This window comes from Squalius cephalus, assembly GCF_949319135.1.
Source record: "Squalius cephalus genome assembly, chromosome: 21".
Lineage (NCBI taxonomy): Eukaryota > Metazoa > Chordata > Actinopteri > Cypriniformes > Leuciscidae > Squalius > Squalius cephalus.
Window position 1 is genome coordinate 28,150,947 of NC_137142.1, and position 22,210 is coordinate 28,173,156.

The 22,210-nt window shown below is 34.3% G+C and overlaps 2 protein-coding genes across 4 annotated transcripts; one reads left to right on the forward strand and one right to left on the reverse strand.

The window, feature by feature from the left end:
* Positions 1 to 152: 152 nt before the first annotated feature.
* LOC307149544 (transmembrane protein 150A) lies at positions 153 to 11,734 on the forward strand. The gene is made up of 8 exons (XM_079855902.1): positions 153 to 449; positions 838 to 1,064; positions 2,157 to 2,204; positions 2,286 to 2,357; positions 2,447 to 2,514; positions 2,833 to 2,963; positions 5,393 to 5,570; positions 7,130 to 11,734. Exons 2-8 carry the CDS (start codon positions 1,000 to 1,002, stop codon positions 7,315 to 7,317), a joined length of 750 nt encoding a protein of 249 aa, XP_079712028.1. The 5' UTR covers positions 153 to 449; positions 838 to 999; the 3' UTR covers positions 7,318 to 11,734.
* eif4e1c (eukaryotic translation initiation factor 4E family member 1c) lies at positions 11,538 to 18,002 on the reverse strand. 3 transcript variants are annotated; one of them, XM_079855905.1, is made up of 7 exons: positions 17,912 to 18,002; positions 16,464 to 16,567; positions 13,964 to 14,059; positions 13,794 to 13,857; positions 13,466 to 13,579; positions 13,245 to 13,384; positions 11,538 to 11,955 (listed from the first exon to the last, which is right to left on the reverse strand). In XM_079855905.1, exons 1-7 carry the CDS (start codon positions 17,927 to 17,929, stop codon positions 11,841 to 11,843), a joined length of 651 nt encoding a protein of 216 aa, XP_079712031.1. In that variant the 5' UTR covers positions 17,930 to 18,002; the 3' UTR covers positions 11,538 to 11,840. The 3 variants fall into 3 exon arrangements, with proteins under 3 accessions (XP_079712031.1, XP_079712029.1, XP_079712030.1); XM_079855903.1 differs by having other exon boundaries at positions 13,245 to 13,579; XM_079855904.1 differs by lacking the exon at positions 17,912 to 18,002 and adding an exon at positions 17,860 to 17,905 and having other exon boundaries at positions 13,245 to 13,579.
* Between the last annotated feature and the right edge of the window lie 4,208 nt (positions 18,003 to 22,210).

Genomic DNA, 22,210 nt, shown 5'->3' on the forward strand with positions numbered 1-22,210 from the left:
TAACGCATCTCGACTAAAAAAACCGATCTATTCTGTGTAAATGAGTCGGACAGGGCCATAAAATGCGTGTAAGTTAGTCCATATGTAACTTAAATGAACTTGCATGGTTTAATTGATTGCTTTTCAATTTAAGTGACACGAAGATTATCACAAGGTAAGACTTTGCTATAGGCCTAACACTGTTACTGCCCTCAGATGCGTCACGCGCAAATAACGCTGGCTTGGTGTGTTTGCTGCAACACATAATGATAGGGAATGAATGAATTAAGATAAAATGTTGTGTTTCATGTTGACATGTGGGATAGTAAAGAGAGAACGTAATCGGAAATGCCATACCAAAATGACCCGATCCTGCATGTCTTCAAGTCCAAGTCATCGATCGCTGTGTTTTTAGAGGCTATCTTGTATGCTCTTTCCACAGATCTACAAAAGGGCAAATCAAGGCACTGGTGAGGCTTTTACAGCAGCATGATTTATTTGACCTACAGGAATATTGATATCAGTCGAAATAAGGCAGAATGTATGTTGCACACAGTCCAATTGCATTCAAAGAGAGTAAATTTGCCTAATGCTAAAAAATTTCGAGGGAGCATTGTCCTGACTTGGTGGGTATCTACAGTAGATGTTTTGATTTGAGTTGGAGAACCTCTGCTCTAAACTAACATGCTCTCAGGACAACTATGAGTAAGAGCATAAGTAAACACTGCAAGACTGAGTTGACTCAACCCAAGTTGTCTTATGGCTGTTATATTTTCTTGTAACAGGTGATTACCATTAAGGAGTGGCTGAATGTGGTGGCATGTCTCAAAGCTTTTTTTTTTTTTTTTTGCATGTAAGAATGTAGCTCGTCTGGTAGAGGAGATAGTAGACTGGTAAGGGCAGGAGGAAAAGCGAAAGATGTTAAAGGACGTGTTTAGCTTTTCAAGACCTTCGTGGAAGTATTACTTCTGAGATTGTCAGCACTTTACTTTCATCTTGAAGCAACTGTCTCCAAGAAACATGGCTGTTTGGGTTATTTTACCCATTGTTCTGTGTGCTGTCTCATTCTTCGGGTGCTGGACAGTGTGAGTTGACCAAATTATTTGTTGTTCCTCTCAATTTAAATGACCTATTACAAATACATGCTGCTTCTCAAGGTCAGCTAAAACTCTAAAGTTTGTTACAGGTTAAGATGCTTTTATTAGAGTCTATTACCTTTAAATGTTTTTGCTTTGACAGACAGATAGACTAGTTTCAATCGTAATTTATGATGTTTCAATCATAATGTATTAATATCTACATTATGACATTGGTGATGACGTGTAAAAGATGGTTGCATAACTAGCTTAACATCAATAAGAGGCAAGTCATTTAAACTCAGTAACCGAACATGAGTCAGGATCAGAAAAACTCAAAGACAAGTAAAGGCTGGTCTTTCTACTCTTTGGGAATCTAATCAGGGGAGTCTGATCTGAGACATTTTCATGTGCATTGTTAGATGTTCATAATTTTCTGTGTAACTGAGTCATGCTCTATCAACAGGCTCTGGGTTACTTATTAAACAACCCTTATGTATCTTTACCGGTGTTGGGTGTAATTAATTACTTAGTAATCTGATTACTGTAATTTCATTTATTTTCCCTTGAAAAAGTAAGGAATACTGTATAGACTAGAACAATTCTATAAAACAATAGTGAATTTAACATCAAATTTGAATGTGAAAATGTATGTTTTTAATGTAACCTTCTCCCTTTAAATACTTTGGTCAGCTCAAGAATAATGTAGCCTATGCAATTTTATATTATTTACTTGAAATAATCAATAGAGCAGTTTCATGTCGTTCCTTGTATTGTTCAATGGTGGAGGTTGATATGGGATTTAGAAAGTAATTAGTAAGGAATAAGTAATCCAATACTTTTTTAGAGATACAGTAATCTAATTACACCGTTGAAGATGTAATTAGTAGCTAATTAATTACTTTTTTAGAGTAACTCACCCAACACTGATCTTTACTAGCACAATATTAAATACTGAACAGAATGAATACAGAAACAACAAAAGATGCTACTCCCATAGCAAAATATTTGAACTATTTTGGCTCTGATTTTAGGATTAGTATTTTTCTCCTAACTTAAAATGACATTTGTTTTAAAGGGTTCTCTTGTCTTTTTCTACAGATATGGACTTGCATTAAGTTTCAACCATGTCTGCTCACTTACTAACTGGTAAAGTGATGAATTCAACCTGCATTATTTAATGTTTCTTTCATTTATGCTATTTAAAAACATTGTTGGGTTTCTTAACAGGGAATACAGAAACTCATGTCAAACAAATGAAACGGGGAATTGCTGCACCCTGGATAATGTCCCTACCATAAGGTTTGAATAACACATTGACCTTTAAAACACCTGCTATTTTCAACTTCATAATACAAAGGAATGACAGGCATTTTCTGCTTATTTTGCAGCACAAGTGGAGCGAATTTTCCAGAAAACTCCCTATTCACAGCAACAATCAATGCTGGTTCATTTTTGTGTGGGTGTATTTGACTTTCAGATAATAGGCCTATATTTCACATCTGTGTATGGGGGATGCACTACATAATTCACATAATTTATAATTTAATTTGTGTACCAGTTTATATCTGAGATACTTTAATACATTTCACAATATCATATTATTAATTCCATAATTGAGTAGATGCATATTGAGTAGGCATGTCCAAACATTTGACTGGAAGTGCACAGAATGTCCATAAGACTCTCTTTATCACTTACAGTGAACTGAATTGTGATTTGAACACATTGCAGAGAAAATCTGTGTAATATATCTTCTCTTTTCTTGTCCCCACAGTTCTGATTTTCTGCATTTTCCACCATGCGCACATCCTGGACAGGAACAATGTTCATTCTCTTCTCAGTAAGATTGCTATGATCTTAGGCTGTGTGGTGTCTATGGGTGCTTTCATGGCTGGAAACTGCAATGTAAGTACAGATGAATACCCTTCACTAATTTCACTTCTTGCTCACGCATAGCTAATAAAGGATTCAGTGCTGATGTGATGAAAAAAATTCTCAGGTGACAAGAGCTTTAACAAGAGAGTCTAACAACACTTACGCTTAACAAACACACAATAATCAAGCTCCTTAACCATGTATTTTACAAGATAATAGGTAGCATAAGGCATTTATGTCAAGTTGATCATAGGTGGAGTCACAAAGCAAACTCTTCTTAGGCTTGTTTCCTGTAGGCGTACTCTGTGTAAATATAATAAACATGCATGATGTTATGCACATTACACATGACATAACTAGTTTCCACTTCATATTAATTAGGGTACAATGGGGCTAAAGACAAACTCTTAAGAAAAATGTGCTTTTCACTACTGCCGTAGTATGATTTCAGAAAAAATATATGTTTGTATTGAACATTGATGGAGCAACAGATTTTGTGTGAAAATAAATCATAAAAGTTGCTTCTGTTTAAAAATCTTATAAATGTATGAGGTGGCAAGGTGGGGCAAAAGGCACAAAGTATAGTTACAAATACTTAAGCTTAATACTTGTTCAAAACAATCACTTTAGCAAAGTTTGTACTATTTTCTGTTTAAAATATTAATAATAATATAATATTTTTTTTGTTCAATAAATATAGTCATTAAAATATGTTAATAAACACATATATATATATATATATATATATATATATATATATATATTAGGGCTGTGAAAAGATTAATCGCGATTTATCGCATCCAAAATAAAAGTTTGTGTTTACATATTAAATGTGTGTGTACTGTGTATAATTATTTTGTATATATAAATACACACACTTGCATGTATATATTTAAGAAAAATGTGTTATTATATATACAAATATTTATATATAATATAAATTATATTTAAATATATACAGTATATACATGCAAATATTTCTTAAATAAATACATGCATGTGTGTGTATTTATATATACAAAATAATGATACACAGTACACACACATTTATTATGTAAACACAAACTTTTATTTTGGATGCGGTATATATATATCTATATCTATATGTATATATATATCTCAATTTTTTTTTAATTTTTTTTTTTAAATACAGAAACAAAATTATTTTAATAAAGATTCTGAAAGCATTGAAGGAAATCCCATAATAATTTAATACAGATTAACCGTAGTAATAATAAATTATATTTTATTATATATAATTGCAGGGGCGCCTTTTACCCCAAATACCATACTTTTACATATTCTTCTGTTATAGAAAAATAGTTGCTTTAATTAGCTTGAACAAAACTGAAAATCATTAAGAAGACCTTTGTTTCCAAATATATTCAATAATTTTAGCGATTCTCATTTGCTATTTAAATCTACATTTTAAAAAACATCATACTGGATCAAATTAAAATCTGCTGCCTGCGATCGCGTCGGGTTAGCCAAATTTCCACGTGCATCTTGAAAAGTGGATGTTTTGGAAAGTGCAAGTAGTGGTCATTTAGTGAATAAAATAAAATCAAAGGCGCCTTTTTTCCCGGTGCGTACCCAATCTTCAACTACTATGTATTAACTTAAATGCATCATTTGATACAGTGCACTTAATGTGTGTACATACATGTTTTACATTGTACTCAGTGGCGTAGCGTCTGGGTATGCAGGTTATGCACGTGCATGTGGCCCCGGGCAGATTGGGGGCCCGCAGCGAGGGAACAGAGGAAATTACAGCTGTAATTATTTACATCTATAATTACAATGTTGACGCTTCCCTCACACCTTAACCTAGCCTCAATCCTACACTCTTAGTAAAAATGGCTCAGTTTGGTTCAATATAGAACCCTATAAGTGTTCTTGACTCAACTGACTTTTGCCAAAATGTTGCCGATTGCATAATACTTTGATGTTTATCAGGTTATGATTTTCTTCCTACTGATAAAGTATGTTTACATGCTGTTTAACTTATAAACTTTTATTACAATTAAAAATGAATAAAAAACAATATTAATTCAGACTAAACCCGTAAAATAATCCCATGACAGGAACCTCTAAAAGGTTCTATATATGAAGCTCCTGACAGAACCCTTTAAGCTTCTATGTAGCCTAGAGCCTTTTCTTCTAAGAGTGATACATATATACCATTTCAATGGGAGCAAGTGTTTTGCAATACAACAAAATAAGTACATTACCTATCAATAATTTTGAAGTACACCTAGGTGTACTTAGGTGTTAAAGACACCTAAAGTGATACTGAAAACTTTAATCTTCAATTTTTAAAAACAAATTTCATTTGAATTACTCCTCTATCTCAAACTTGTGATTCCATAGTCATGTTTATCTAAAGCAGAATGAACTGACACATTATCTCCTATAGTGAAACAACCAAATAGATGTTGTTTCCTGTGTTTTTCTTGCAGCCAATCGAGCTGATGTTGCTCCATTACCTGGGTGCTGCCCTGAGCTTTGTGTGTGTGTGTCTGTACATGACCATCTTGACCTTCCTCACTAGTAAATGTGTGATGACGGGGTGTGAATGGGTTCTCCACCCACTACGCAGCATCTCCACAACTATCCAGGTTTCTGCCACCATCCTCTGTATCCTTGTATGCTCAAAATATTTTGATTGTAATGCATTGTAATGCTATTTTTTTAGAATAAATTATTGTTCAGTATTTCTATGCTTACAAAAAGCCTAAGAAAGTATGAAGTGCAGGTGAAAATGAAGACCTATACTAAACACGTCACCGCTGTTTGCAAATACCCAAATTGTCTAGGCTATTTGGACACTGAAGAAAAGCTTTAAATGTATGAATGTCATTGCATTATGTAACACAATACCAAATCAAGGGATGTGTGTTTTATAGAAATAAAGCCTTGACACACATCCAGGAAAACATTTCATAAAAATAGGTTTAATGGGATTCACATTATAAATCAATAGACATAGGCCTACAGTTCAAAATGAAGATAAAAATGTATTTGAATACTTTATGGTTGTCAAGCATTGTAAATGTGACTGTCAGTTGTCTTCATACATCCACCAAAAAGTGACACCTGCTGTTTCAAAAAGTACATAATGCAATGCAAAAGTTTGTAACAGAGTGTCTATTTACACCAAGTGCAACTATTTACACTAACTCCGCCCACCAATGTCTGGTTGGGCTAGACAAAAACGGCTGTAATTTGTCAGCCGTAGGGAGTAAGTCGTGTAGAAGATACCTTTGACACGAGTTCAAACCAGCCTTTTGCCGAACTCGTTCTGCTGCCTTTATCCCATCGCATATCAGATTGGAAAGGCATTTATTTGCAATAAATATGAAGAAAATATGTGAAAGTAGAATTAAAGTGCCTAACGGTTATTTAATAATAAAGCGTTTATCGGGTAGGGTTAGGGTAAGTGTAAGGAGGACTTTATTGTCCTAATAAGGCGGCATTTATTTAATAAATATAATCATTTACACTCAATGTTATTACTGCATACTGATTTATAATGTACTAAAATACTGTGGTGCAAATAGTATCTAACTACTATTTACACTTGTTGCAAATAAATTACTGCTATTTTTACAAATAGAATCTTATCGATATTTTCACTTAGTGCAAATAGCTGCTGCCTTTTTTTTATGCTTTTGAAAGTCTTGCATAAAGTCTTATATACTTCACAATAAGGTTCATTGCATTAACTACCAATGAGCAATAAATCTGTTACAGTATTTATTAATCTTTCTTAATGTTAGTTAAACTATTCATTGTTAGTTTATGTCAGCTCAGGTCCATTAAATAATATTAACCTTTTTGAAAAGTGTTTCCAAAGTCTGTTGTGATCACTAAGGCTGCATTTATTTGATTAAAAATACAGTAAAAACAGTAATATTATTACAATTAAAAATAACCGTTTTCTAATTTAATTTATTTTAAAATGTAATTTATTCCTGTGATCAAAGCTGAATTTTCAGCATCCAGTGGCACATGATCCTTCAGAAATCATTCTAATATGCTGAAACCTTTCTTATTCAGGATTCTCTGATTAAAAAACCTTCTGGGGCAACCATAGATGTTTAAAGTTTTATCAAATATTACCATTATTAAATGGTTATTTAGTAATGAAATGTTTTGAAACAGTTTTTTCTCCATGACTTCTCTTCTCTTATCAGACGGCATCTTCTTCATCCAGGAGGATTACTTCTATAAGCACATCTCTGCTGTGTTTGAATGGTTGCTGGCTATCAATCTGCAGCTCTATGAACTCAGCTACTCCGTAGAGTTCTACTTTTTCTCCTCGTCAATGCTTTCAGTGCTTTTAGCAAAGAAAGAAGAGGAGAAATGTCTCATTTTGTCTTAATGTCGAAAAAATCCTTCAGAAGATAGATAGTTTTCTTAATTTTTCCATCATGGATTCATAATAGATGGCATGTTGTAACCTCATTCAAACAGTGGGTCTGTTCAGGAGACATTTGAAGACCTTTTTTTGAAGTGGCAATAGAATTATGAGGTTGCAAGCACTGGATTTACTTTGGAGCAGGATCCTCTGAATTTTCTCAGAGTGGAGCAACAGGCACTTTGAACTTCTCAGTTTTTTCCAAAGCACTTTTACTTTCAAAATACTATAGCATTTAACTGAGAAAAACACCTTACAAATACAATATTTGATCTCATATCTAGATTTCCTGTGAGCAAGAGTAACTTGGTTGGTGCATTCAGCTTAAATGATTGTTCAGTGTTTACCTCACACTTTTAATCTAATCATTCCATCCCAGGAAATGTGGAATCAGCTGCTGGCAGGAAGTCAGAACTGAAAATGTCATAAGGTATATATAGAAAAAGATAAGAATAACCCATTAATAGTCACAGGTTTATCTCAAATTAAGTTAGTTTCCATTATCCCTTATTATTGTGTCAGAACTTCCATTCAGAGACTCTAGATATAAGGGGAATTCAAGTAAACAGAGAACAATATAGATGGATAAGTGGTTCAATTTACCTTAAATTACCCAAAATATTTATTTGAAAAGGTCTAATTTTATAGACAAGATCATTGTCAAGTTTGATCCCTGATATTTTTTAACACAAAGAATTTCAATTAAAAACTTTATTTTACAAAACAAGCAACAAAGGGCTTATTGCCTCTGTATGATAGTTTGTTGATATTTCTAGATGTATGTAGTATTCAAAGCTAGTTTTCAGTGTTGAGATGCAATTATGACAAGCCTAAAAACAGACTTTACGGGTTAGAGGCACATTCACACCAAGAATGATAACTATAACGATAAAGATATAGTTTACAAAATCGTTATAATCACAAAAGAATTGCAGAGTCCAAACGGCACAGAAACAATATCGTTGGAATCACTTCCAGAACAACTTTTTCCAGTTGACGAACGTTAAAAACTTTGGCAATCAGAATCCATTCTGCATTCTCCAAACTTTCTAACCGGCATGCACTGCTTCAAGTCGGCCGCCGATCGGTCTGTGCAGCGCTGCATAAAGTCGAACAAGCCTAAAACTGCAGCGTACGATTATGTGCTGCGTTCATGGCATGTCGTAATTACTGTAAATAAAGCTGTGCGCTTTCGAATCGCTCTCGCAGTTCTTTGATGTCATACACCGATCAGTCTGCGCAGCGCCTCTTCAAGTCGAACAGACCTGTTCACACCTTAAATCAGCAGTGGTGGTCAGGTGGTACAGCAGCCACGTGGTACAAGTCGTAGCTCTCAGAAAAGTAAGAGTTCACACATTGTACAGTTCAACAAGCACATGAAGGCTTTTTACAGTTCAGAATCGTTACGGTAATTATCACTTGGCGTGAACACACCTATAATAGAGCGATATCGTCCACTGGTGTGGACGCTAATACAGTTATGGTTCTTGGTGTGAACGAGCCTTGAGTTTGAATGCAACAACTTACATGAACCAATTTTACTTAAAAATAAAGGTTCTTTACTGGCATTGATGTTCCATAAAGAACCTTTAACATCCATGGAAACTTTCCATTGCACAAATGGTTCTTTATAGTGGAAAAATGTTGTTTAGCTTAATAATGTTCTTTATACTAAGAAAGTTCTCTACTAAGACAGTACACTAAGAAAACTGCTCACTGAAAGGGTTGTTGGGTAACCCCCTTTTGAAACCTTTATTTTTAAGGGTGTATGCTGAAATCCAGTCTTGTTTTTAAAAGGGCAGATGTGTTTAATAATGTGTTGCTTAAAATAATCTAGAGATGTAACTCTTGCCTGTTGCCAAATGTCACATTGAATGTTTGACTGGAATGCAAATGGTTTCATAACATAATGGCCAGGGTATTAAACACACAATGGTATAAAAAGTCATGTGTGGTATACAACAATGCAATGGACGCACAAGTCGTTCAACACCTGCTCTCTGTAATTCTGACACACCCCATATTGTTTAACTAAGAAAACCATTCTTGCATGTAGTAGTTCACCTGCCCAGGTGAAGATTATATCGCTGTTTTTCTATTAAAATTTTATTTGACAGGTCAGGTTTAATGGGGTAATCATCTAAAAAATAGTCCCCTTGTTTGCATTTTCATTATTAAACAATGTAGTCTGTATATATGTATCAACCATGAAGACTTTAAATTGTATATATGTATCAACCATGAAGACTTTAAATTGTTTTGAGAACCAAATAATCTGACATGCATTAATTTATAGTCTACTTTGTAGCAACTATACAATCTTAACTACTTCATCATTTAGAATGGCAAAGAAACTTCCAGGACAGGGAGGAGAGTTACAGGACAGCTTGTTCAATTTTGAACCTCACATTCACAGTCAGGCTGAAGGAGTGACTTTGTTTGGAGAGGTTATGTACACACATTAAGAAAGACACTGATGCAGTTTAGGACTTTGGACCTTTGCTAAAGAATACAGCAGCTGTGAACAGAGCTTTGCAGAAATAAGCCCTAAAACCTGGAAATTAGTTGAACAATGAACAAGCATATTTGCACTTCGGTTTCATCATGCCGAAGTCGATGGGTTTTTGTTTAAATGCCTAAAATAAGGTCTGTGGTTAACACAAGCAAAAGATATATTCATATTTTATTTTATGAAATTAAATACCCCACTTGTAAGATTTTACTTGTTTTGGATAAGGTGGTTGCTAACAAGCGGCTAAATGGGACAGAGATACTTACTAATTCATTTATACTCGTGTTCTTGTAAACTATTCTATCTCAAACTTTCCAACTTGTAGAATTTAAATAAAGATTGAAAGTTGTCAGATTAGATGTGGTGCTGTTGAAGTTGTGTGACCGTGGTGTAGTAAATACTACCTTTAGCTTTTTACTATACTTCCGACTAGATTTAGGCTTCGAAAACGAATATAAATGGTGTTCATTTTTGGTTGGCCTACAAAAATACATCATCTCTGCATCCAAAATCGAATACTTCCCTACTGTATAGTATGCAAAAAAAAAAAAAATAGTGTGTCTGAATACTTATGTCATAAGTGAAAAGTCCCCGGATGACCTACTACTTCCAGCGAAGTTCTTGACACTTTACTATCCCTTGAGGCCACGGGAGAGGATTTATGAATGGCAGAGAAGTAACGCAACTGTCGTTAGTTAAGTAGATCACGTGACAGTAACAACATTCATACTATAAGTAAATCCAAATTCAATTGTAGTACCTACTCAGACAGTTCGTGATTTCGGATGCAGCGTATTCGTTTATCGTGAGTGGTGCCTCGTCAAGTGCCTGTTTAAAAGATTAGTTTGTGCTAATGACATTAATTACACAACACAACTGTTTAACTATAAGGAAGTGAGCAAACCTTTTGTATTTATGCGTTAACGTTTTTTTTGTGTGAACTCTGATAAAAGAGTCAAGAGAATGAAGAAATGGAAAAGGATTCAATTGTTAATGCAAAGCACATAACCTTTACTTTGAAAGAAGGTAATATACATCCTGGAATTACAGATAATAAAGATACATTATGAGCAAAATAAATTCACAATGGATATCCTCTCTTCTTTCACTGATCCAAAGAGTGGGGCAAACTAGAAAATGTCTACAGTATCAATGAGGGAAAAGGTGGAAGCAAACTTAAAAAGCATGTATGTCCAGGCATTCACTGAATACACTGTATAAAAAAAAGAAAAACAGCAAGCAGTAGTCCACATTGCTAAGAACCTCAAAAAACAACTGAAAGAAAAGAAAGGAGCTTGATTTTCATGGTGTTCCTCTCACTACATAGTTCAACAACTGCAACGCAAATATCATAAATAGATGGAGGGGAGAAACAAGCAAGATGCCACAATTCCAGCATAGCTGAAACAATAAATGACCACTCCAAATTCCAAACTTGGAGCATGACCAAAAGTAATCCTTTACAAACCTTTAAGATAGTCAGTCTGCAGGCGCCTCTGCAATCACTTCTCATGCCAAACACCTCTAACCAAAGCATGTTAAAACAGTTTGGGCCCTTAAAACGTCCGTGTGGATTAAGTTGTGGGTTCATTTGTTCATTCATGACGTGACGCGTGAGAACGAAAGGTTAAAGCAAAGAATGGCATGTCTCTTATCTAAGCCTTAGAACCTCTTCAGCTAGGTAAGTCTCGATTAGTCCTTTAAACTCTCTCAAATCACTAAAAATGATATCAGTAACATCTAGCTTAACTGCTATAGTTTTTCTCTCAGGTCTAAACAAGCAGACATCCCCTGATCCACACGATAACGGTGCTGATCATTTCAGGCTGGAGAGAGCACTACATTTACATATTTGATTTTTGTTTTCTTTTCTTAAAAAGGAAGGGCACTACAGTAGTTGACTCAAACTCAAAAGTATTAATGTGATGCAAATTTGAAATTTTATAAACCTACAATGAGTTGAAATTAGTTTTCTTCAAACTGAGTACATGTTCTTTGTTGTAGAGCCACTTTTGCTAGAGGTGTCGTCATGTGACTGGTATCCGATGAGGGTTTTGCTTGGGATACTCAAACGCTCTTTGTATTGTTGCCTAAAGGGGAAGAACAACAGATATCACAATGAATAAATGAGTCAAAGAGAAATCTGTTAGATATCAGCATATTTACATCAAATATCATCTAAACACATTCCACATTTCGGTGGAATTAGGGTTATTTATTTTATTCAGCAAGGACGCATTTCATTGATCGAACATGACAGTAAAGACATTTATAACGTCACAACATAAAATTCTATTCTAAACTTTTATTTCTATTCTATTATCTTGTATCCTGAAAAAATATATATATATATAATGGTTTCCACAAAAATATTAAGCAGCACACCTGTTTTCAACATTGAAGAAATGTTTCTTGAAATGCAAAAATATGCATATTTAGAATGATTTCTGAAGGATCATGTGACACTGAAGACTGGAGTAATGATGCTGAAAATTCAGCTTCGCCATCACAAGAATAAAAAAACATTTGAACAAACATTAAAATAAAAAAGTTCTTTTAAATTCTAAAATTCTAGGTATTTCACAATACTACTCTTTCACTACATTTTTGCTCAAATAAATGCACCTTTGGAAAACGTGTTCTTAAAAAAAAAAAAAAAGGCTGTGGAATGTGACTAAACGGTTGTATTTTGAATAAAACGTCACAACCTTTTTTTCTAGCCTATTTATCAGCTCGGCTCAAAAGACTTGTGAATGCATGCAGTGAATGCATGTACATGCTGACGTCTGGATCACGCAAGTGACGCGACCACTAAACTGCAGTGAGATCCAGTGAGAAGCACTCGAGTTTATATCTGATGCTAAACGAGTTCAACAACAAAACAGGAGAAACATTGTGCCACAACGATCTAGTTAAAATACTTTTCAATCCACAAGTCCCCAACATTTAGCATGGATTTGTAATGTAATTGTGAATATTAAATATATTAAAGGAGTAATGGAATATACTTACCATACAGTATTTTTGTTAAGCTACAGCAGTTTTTGTGCATCTGTATTTATACTAAATGTATTTAGGCTACTGTTTTTACTGTAGAATAGTTATTTTTTACCAAGGTAATGAGGTGCTATTCTTTTTTTTTTTTATCTGTGGTTATCATGATCTACAAATGTATGATGCTATCAAAGCGCAATGGTTCATTTGAATATTTCAAAGTCTCCCTAAAAAAATTAGGTTGTTAAAAGTTTACAGATATTGTTTTTGTTATTGAAAATAAATGTACATCCGCATCCCAACTCAAGCTACTGCTACTGTCAAACGTGCATTTCCAAGAGACAAAACATGTAGTAATATTAATAATTATTAATTAGCAACGCACCCTATCGTCATGATAGCGTCCCTGTTTTGGCAGTTGCCCGTCCAGATGGCTATTTTATCCCCCTTTGGCCTGACATTGACCACAGCTCCACACACGTCTTCACTGGCCTCATCAAAGGACTCTCCGATTAAACATAACAGCTGCAAAACACATGCACAGTATGAAGTTATGCAAAGCACACTGAGCCATCCACAAAACCACGAAAAAAGAAGAACTCTTACTGTCTCCATCCAGTAGCGGTCAAGGTCATTGTGTCGTTGCTGTTTGCTGAGGGTCATTAACCACCTTCCTCCGAGTTTATTCCTGTCATCCTCCCACATGGGTTTAATACCATCCTGAGACATACACAATCTGGACATCAGTGTTTTCTCATTTTTGCCAAGCGCTAATATTCATCCCTTTATTAGCATGCAGATAATTAAATCTGCAGTCACATGGTCAGAGTGATACCCACAGAAACTCAGAAATGCACCTGCTTTGCAATGAAATGTTTAGTTAATAATCAGCCACACATTTCAGTTCGGCCATATACACACTTCCTCATCTTACCTTAAATAAGCAGTAGTCACAGCCAAAACCAAGCTTACTGGGCTGCTGTATGTGATTGTATAATCTGAGGAGTGAACAGAAATCAAATCCATCATGATTTGCCACTCACATTTTCTTTAAGAAAAAAAGGGCAGTAGTGTCACAATACACGATAAAGGAAAAACACTTACGCCCAGAAATCTTCCACTGTGTCAAACTTGGAGATGAGACGCAGATTTTCTGTCCAACTTTTGCTCTTGTCATTTTTGAAATACCAGAGAGCCCATCTGCAGGGAGGCAAATAAGGACAGTGAGCACGAGAGTCTCCTTGTGTCACTCATATAATATTCATGTAGAAGCTCTCACAGAGCTGCTTCATCCAAGAGACGGCTCTTACTGTCCTGTTAACCAATGGAAAACCACGGCCACTAGGCAAAAATGAATAAAATTAAAATTGAATTGAATTAAAAAAATAGTACAGGTTATAGTATCATTATTAAATATAAATTGATCGTGTTACTCTGAACAGATGGCCAGATGTCCTTCTGCTGCTGAAGCTCAAGAAGATCTTTAGATCATCTCAAATCATGCTGGAGAACATGATCATCAGATATCACACAAACAGCGAGTGTTGCTTTCATTAAAGCCAATTCTTAGACATTCTTAAATTCATGTTACTTTTTCAATTACATTATTCTACTAATAACTACTGATAATATTTAATTCGTAATGGAAAAAAAGACAGTTTGATGCGTTTGTGAAAACATTTTCACAGTGGACTCAAGACTTTTGAACCCCATTGTAAACACTTTTTAAATACATGAATCATTTTATTCAGCAGGGACACATTAAACTGATCAAAAGTGACCTTTTTTTTAATAATGTTACAAAGGATTTCTAACTCAAATAAATGCGGTTCTTGTGATCCTTCTATTTATCAAATAATCAGTAATTTTGTAATATTTAGTCATGTTTCTTGAGCACCAAATCATTATATTAGAAAGATTTCTGAAGGATCATGTGACACTGAAGACTAGAGAAATTTTCACAAGAATAAATGACATTTTATAAGATTAAAATAGAAAATACTTTAAATCATAATATTTCACAATTTTACTGCAGCCATGGTGAGCATAAACATAAAAAAAAGAAAAAAGAAATTGTCTATGAGAACAAAAGTGAATTTTCACCTTTGACAATGTTTCATTCTAACCAGCTGCATAAAAGCAAAAGGACAGAGGAAATAATGCAGCTCCACTAAACACAAAGAGCTATATTAACAGTCATAATAAAGGCTGCTGTCATTCTAGAAACCAGCAGTAAGAGCTGAGTACATGACAGATGCACCCTGTCACTGATCCTAGAGTTATCTGTTGCAGCCCTGACCTGTGGTGAACTTTAAACTATCTATAACAGACCAGAAAGAAAAAAAAAGCACAACGAAAATTCTAAAAATGACTGTCATTAAACAAAACTTAAACGTTACATCTTGCAATTGCAACACAAACTGAAATGTGAATGCTGTACTTGAGTGAGATCTAAACACCCCAGGAATAAGCCACGGGCCGTGAAAGGGCTGGAATGAGACAGCTCAACATGTAAGCTCAGCACTTCCTGCAGCACGCTGGCGGACTGCAACCTCATCACTCATATGACTTTTGAGCTCGGTCACACCAAACACTACTGCCACAAAAAATGTGACAACGTCATGCAAGACTAGTTTTGAAAATGTCACAAAGATGTCAATGTCAAGTAGTACTTTATTTTCTCTGTTTTTGAAGAAGTCTCTTATGCTCAAAACAGTAATACCATGAAATATTGTTACAATTTAAAATAACTTTTCTATTGTCTTATATTTTAAATGTAATTTATTCTTGTGAAGACAAAGCTGAGTCACATGATCCTTCAGAAATCATTCTAATATACTGAATTTGGTGCTCACTGCTCAAGAAACATTTATATTTATTATCGATGTTGAAAACAGTTGTGCTGTTTAATATTTGTGTGGAAGCTCTAATCATTTTCAGGATTCTTTGATACACAGAAAGTTCAAAAGAACAACATTTATAATATTACAAAAGATTTATATTTTAAATAATGTCTTTACCATTCTTAAATAAATGTCTTTACATTGTCTGCCACTTTTCATAAATTTAACGCGGAAAAATGTACAGTCACACTTTAGATTAGAGTCTAATTCTCACTACAAACTTTTGCCTCAAACTCCTAACTACTGCTTATTAATAGTAAGGTAGTTGTTAAGTTTAGTTATTGGGTAGAGTAAGGGATGTAGAATATGGTCATGCAGAATAAGTAACTAACTAATAAACAGCCAATATCCTAGTGATATGCATTCTAATAGTGAGAATTGGGCCCTAAACTAAAGTGTTACTAAATATAAATTTCTTTGCAAAAAAATATATTTTACTGCCCAAAAAAATGTAAACGGTAGTTTATGGCTAGTTTTAGATTATCAACATTGGCTAAAAAATGCACTCTAATTTCTGAGATTTTGAATAAATATTGTCTAAAAAAAGTATTCAGTTCATTTCAGTGATTATGTGCTCTATTCACTTTAACCCCTAATGCACTAGGACTGATTTATGCTATCTGCTTAGTGTGGCATATGCTACACAGGTGATGTATATAGAACTTCAGATATAAATACACACAGAAATGCATGACATTTACCTGTTTTGCAAAGGGTGTTTGATGTACTGTTCAGGACTTGTCACAAGACTTGCCACAGGAGCCGTAGGACTTTCAGCACGGACTTCTTCATTTTCAGTTCCTCGCTACATAAATGCAAAATGACTTAATGAAAATGGGTTCATGAATTTCCCTGACCTTTTTTCAGTCACAGGAATTTTTATTCTACAAGAAGTGATTTCTATCTGATTAAATGTTTTAGAGCAGAGAAATTTCCATGACTATTCCCATTTTAAAATTCCTAGATATCCCCAGGTTTTTCCATGATGGTGGGGAAACTGATTACAAAAAAGTTCAGGGTCATTCATAGAGAAATACTGACAATCACCTCATTGAACAAGTCATGATCCTCAACCTGAAACTGACCTACAGCACATTCTGTGCAGCTGTCAGCCTGTCTTCACTGCTAAAGAGGCTCTTGGACTATCTGAGATCTTTCTTTGGGAAAATAGCAAGAAATACTAAATGGAAACAGATGTTTCAATTGCAAACTATTGGCTCAATGCTTCGAAAACTCAAGATAACGTTACCTGGGGCTGGTTGCAAGACTAGTCTTGAAAGTTAGTCATCAACAATTTCTCTTATAACTTTTTAAGTCAGTTTCATCAAAACGTAAATTGGCCTAATTTGATACCAAAAAATAAGACTGACTGCTCCTTGACTAACTGCGAGTGGGTCATGCTAGATCTTAAAGACACTGTCTTAACATAATACCTATGTGTGTGCAACTGGCCCCTGTGGTCAAACTTACCAGATATAATATGCGTGCTTGTTACCAAGACAACTAGCTAGATTACAGCATGTACTTAATGCAGTGTAGAGCAGATCACACACTATTGAGTCAGTAAGTGTAATTTCCAGTTCAATTTGGAGTCATACACCCTCTACTGTCCGCTAAGGTACAAGCTTCTCTAAACACATGCTGACTTATTTCAGCGATCAATGACTTTGGTGTTATTTACGTAATCAGACTACACGTAAATTCTTTAGTGCACATTGAAACGTCAGATTTAGTTGATATAGTGAATTATAAAACGTATTAAGCAGCCACGACTGAACACGCTAGCCGAACACAGTTAGCCATGCACACACGTGTCCAGATGTCTGGAGATATGATCTCTTCACGTGGAGACGAGAGAAAACCCGACACCATCCGCCCTCAAAGCGTTATGGTATCATTAGGCCGCTCTGAAATGACCCGGTAACGGGTGTGAGGACTGGTGAATTGTCGTTGCCCGGACCCTCCCTGTCTCTAAAGTCACCAGCAGCATTGCCGCCCCGAAACCATACTGAACCCCAAAACGACACCTCCAACTTTTAACACTACTGCTCACTGTTTAAACATGTCCCGCAGACAACACAATAGACGCTGGTTTACCATTGTTGGTCGCGGAGAAGCCCTAAATGAAAAAAAGCCCGCTCCCTCTTACCGGCTCCGAAGTCGCCATCTTGCCTGTAAAAATTCTTCTGACCGTTGGACGCTGCTGCGTCACGCACGCGCTCGAGAATCTACGGAAGCTGGTAGGGCTCTCGCATGCGGGAGACTGAAACGCTATTTTTATTTTAATTTTTAAATTTTTAAAAAAATTTTACATGTTTTTTTGTTATACATACAAACAAAACAAAAAAGAGAAATCATGAAATCTTAAAATTTAGTGTGAAAATTATTTATATATATATATATTTTCTTTTTTTCAATACACATTTTATTAAGAAAAGGTTACATTGAAACATGGTTGATAACAGACAAGTAACATGTGAACTTCAGGTAAGTTTACTAGCTATATACTTCTAGCTGAATTTTCAGTTGATGAAAGTATACACTCCTTTTTTTCCAGTGCATACTCAGTGTAAAAATAAAATAGTAAACTATGTATGATTTTAAGTTCACTTATACAAGTTCAAGAAAACTATTAGTTCACTGAGAGTAAAAATGTATTGGAAGTTAACAATGCCTATTTTACTTGTAGTATAGTTGCTATATAACGTTAAACTAAAACCATTAAACATTAAAGTAAAAACTAGTTTTGTACTCAGATTTTACTACTGTTACACTTAAAGTACACTTTTATTTTCTAAAAAGTAGGTCAGCTTACCCCCAATAAGTATTGAAATACACATAGTGCACTGATATGAGTATACTTAGTACATAAAGTATGGTTGGAAAATATACACTTAACTTTGCTTAAGTTTATTTAATAAACTGAACTTTGTAAATGAAGCAATTTCACCTAAAAACTGACTTATTACTATAAATATATAAGTTTATAAGATATGTAAACAGAGTGCCACATCAAAGAAGCCAATATGTATGACAAAAGTATTTAATAGGCTACTCTATCAAAAAAACGATATACTTTCTAATTGTATCTTAAGTATATTTTGATCAAAAGATTAAGTATAGGCCACAAATACTTAATCTGAATTGTTATATTATATAGCCTACTAGAATGCAACTTTTACCATATTTTCCTGTGGTAGAAATAGCGGGATTATGTTTTTTAATTCAGCATTACACTTTTGTATACGCATATACTTGTCAGTATAATCCAAGCATACTTAAGTATAATTTTATTAAGTATATCACTGATTAGCACATAAAATTTATTTAGTTAATATTCACAAAATTGGGTGAGTATTGGAAGTTTGATTCTTGAGTTTGTTTTGCAGATACATGTCAATGGAATTTTTGGACATTAACCAGCATAACATAAAAACTTCACAAAACTTGTGCACTAGAGTCATCTGAGGATGCACACCAAAGTTAATCAAATTCTGCCCATAGAGGGCACTAAAACTGTTTGTTGATGTTATTATTGTCAAGAGTTCTGGTGCACTGGTGGAGCACATGCTTGTGACATACTGCAAGAGCCATGCAAGTGCAAGTACAACTGAATAAATACATAATTAGGTCAAACAAATTTCCTGTCAGGAAAAAGTACCTTTTTTTCTATGGCAATTTCATTTAAATTTCCATGCAGTGTATCATCACTCTTTATAGTAAAATATTAGGGAATTTTTATTTGTCAGATTAGAGCCCAAGACAAAAAATGTCTTTGGTTCTAATCTGACAAATACAGATTCCCTAATATTTTAAATTGATTTTTGAAAATATCATGACTATTATGGTCCATGTTGACTAATATTCATGATATTTTCAAAAATCAATTTAAAATATCTGATATTCAAGATATTTTATCTTTGGTACTTTCATCAAAATGTATGATAGAAAAGCAAAATAAATGCTCATATGCTTGATGAACTATTGCTAATTTATCTTTATTTCTCATACACTGAAAAAAAAAAAAAGTTGCTGCCTTAAATTTTTAAGTACAATCAACTTGGTTGTTTAAGTCATTTCAACTTAATTTACATTAAACTGACTTAAAATGTGCTTTTTAAAGCAATGTAAAAACAAAATGTTGTCATAACTTATATAATTTTTTTTCTAGTGTACTTTGTTACTATGTCTTGTAGGATAGATTTCAATGTGTTTGGGTTGTGCAAAACTTCTTTTTTAAAACAGTTTTTAGTACTTTTTATAGACTTTGCATTAATTATAAGGATTTAAAACTCATTTAAAAATGTGCAAATGGAAAAGCCTCACGCTTCACATGTACTGTACAACTACTGTGCATTTTATTTTCTAAAAGAAAAATCTCAAAAGCTGGTGTTTTCTTTCCTTGACAAACCATTTCAAGTCACATAAACAAGTCTTCAAGTCATAACTTGTTCTTGTTTGTTTTGAAGGTATAAGAGGTTTAAAATGTCCACATTGTACAACAGTCCATATGAAGGCTTACATTCATACTTGAAGTTGAAGTGTGTAATTTTTTCAATGCTAAAATAAGTTTAATGTGCAACAAATAAATGAAACATGAATGAAAAAATGAAACATCCGAATCTTTGTGCTTTATGAACACATTACTCTGCTGTTTGAGCACCTCAACCAGTCAAACACAACAACTTTGGATCAATCAAACTATCTGGGAGACCGTTGGGAAACCTGTTTGAAAACAGTGATTATTCATGCATTTCTGTTTGGTGACACTAGTGGTGCAGAAATTACACACTTCAGCAGCATACACAGAAGAGAATTGTCAAACTGATAATATACATGAACAGGTTTTAAGGGGAACCACTTTTCCATTTCACAAAATATAAACAAACATTTCGGAGAATTCAGTTGGAAGACAATGCGAGAGTCCTAGAAGCTTATGTCCAAAGATACACACAAAGACCTGAGAAAAGGGAAAAAATACAACAAAGAAGGAGAACAAAAACATGCAAAAGACGTCTAACGTGAATATATTAACTTGAAAAGGAATGTAACAAAATGAATTGACTAAAGTTTTACTGTAGACTGTTGCTATGAGGGTCATGTTCAATCATCTGAACTCAAACCTAAAAAATGTCAGATAAAATGCAGGTTTTGAACAGCAACATGAAAACCAACCCATCATTGATGTAAATCAAAAGCTTGGAAATATGCATAAAATCAGTGAGCTTTGAATCGAATTGCATTGGTAATTCCCTTAGGCTATTTGATGTTCATAGTACTGACATTTCAAAGTCAGTCAATTACCATCAGGGGACTGTGAGGTCATAGTATTATTCGTGCCACATAAAGTCAAGAAGAAAAACACTCAATAACATAGCATGATCTAATGATGTTCAAGCAGAGTAAAACTTTCAGCATCCCCAAAATGAAAGATCCAACTAGTGCAGCACCTACATGTGATTTGTCAATGCCAAGGGACTCTGGTACTATGAATAAGCACCACTGAATGAGCACTAAAAGCCTTTCCCTGAGCTACAAACCCAGGCTTTTTTTCTTCCACATGATGGTTTTACACAAAAACAACAGTTTCATTGTTCAGCAAAAATATATTTAATTGAAGAGACAGTAGCGTGAACGTACAAATGCCACTCTGTGACTTCAAGTTCCCCAAAACATTGGGTTATTGTTGAGCTTTTCTATCTTTGTTGCAGCTAGAGTACTAGTTAAAACAGGTTTTCAGAGATAAAGTGTAAAATTTCTCACAACCTATATGAAAAGATGTTGTTTCAAGTGCTGAAATGAGAACAGCATTTTGGGTGCACAATGGTTTTGAACACTGACATACACTCTTTAGCACCTTGAACAAGAAATTAAAATGAATTTTGTGTAGCCGTATATTCACTTTAAAACTCGTGTAAGAGTAATGTAAACCTTTTGATTAAGCCAGTATCTTGACTAGGCCTCTGGATACATATGCAATTACGAAGTAATTCCTCCTTTTAAAGTTGATCTTCTCATTCAAAGCACCTAAATAAAACCGAACAAACTTTTATGTGTACAAAAATGCACAGACACTGATCCACCCCACCCTCCGCACCAAAAACGTGATTGATTTCAAAATAAAAAATGCACCATGTAGCAATAAAAATATATAAAATGACATATTAGGAGGTGTCATGGGATCACTTTAAAAGCACCGGTGAAAACATACAGTAAATTTGTTTGAATATAATTTAACACGCTTGAATTGTATAAAATGATTAAGTTGTTTTCAAGTCATGTTTCAACCTCTTTGGGAGATACAAAAAAGAAAAGAAAAGAAAAGAAAAGAAGACAAAAAATTGGGACCAAATAATATAAACTTTCACACAAGTGCCAGAAATGAACCAGTTTGGACACGTTGCCAAAATGCAGCATAAAACCTTCCATGATTATTGCTTAAATATGC

Bases quoted from the DNA above. Each gene is read 5' to 3' on its own strand.
- LOC307149544 (XM_079855902.1), top strand. From the start codon at position 1,000: ATGGCTGTTTGGGTTATTTTACCCATTGTTCTGTGTGCTGTCTCATTC. The intron at 2,205-2,285 runs GTAAAGTGATGA...GTTTCTTAACAG, and splicing joins GTCTGCTCACTTACTAACTG to GGAATACAGAAACTCATGTC. The intron at 2,964-5,392 runs GTAAGTACAGAT...TTTTTCTTGCAG, and splicing joins TCATGGCTGGAAACTGCAAT to CCAATCGAGCTGATGTTGCT.
- eif4e1c (XM_079855903.1), bottom strand. The intron at 14,060-16,463 runs GTAAATGTCATG...GCCTCCCTGCAG, and splicing joins AAACACCCTTTGCAAAACAG to ATGGGCTCTCTGGTATTTCA. The intron at 11,956-13,244 runs GTGCGTTGCTAA...CTTCCCCTTTAG, and splicing joins GACGCTATCATGACGATAGG to GCAACAATACAAAGAGCGTT.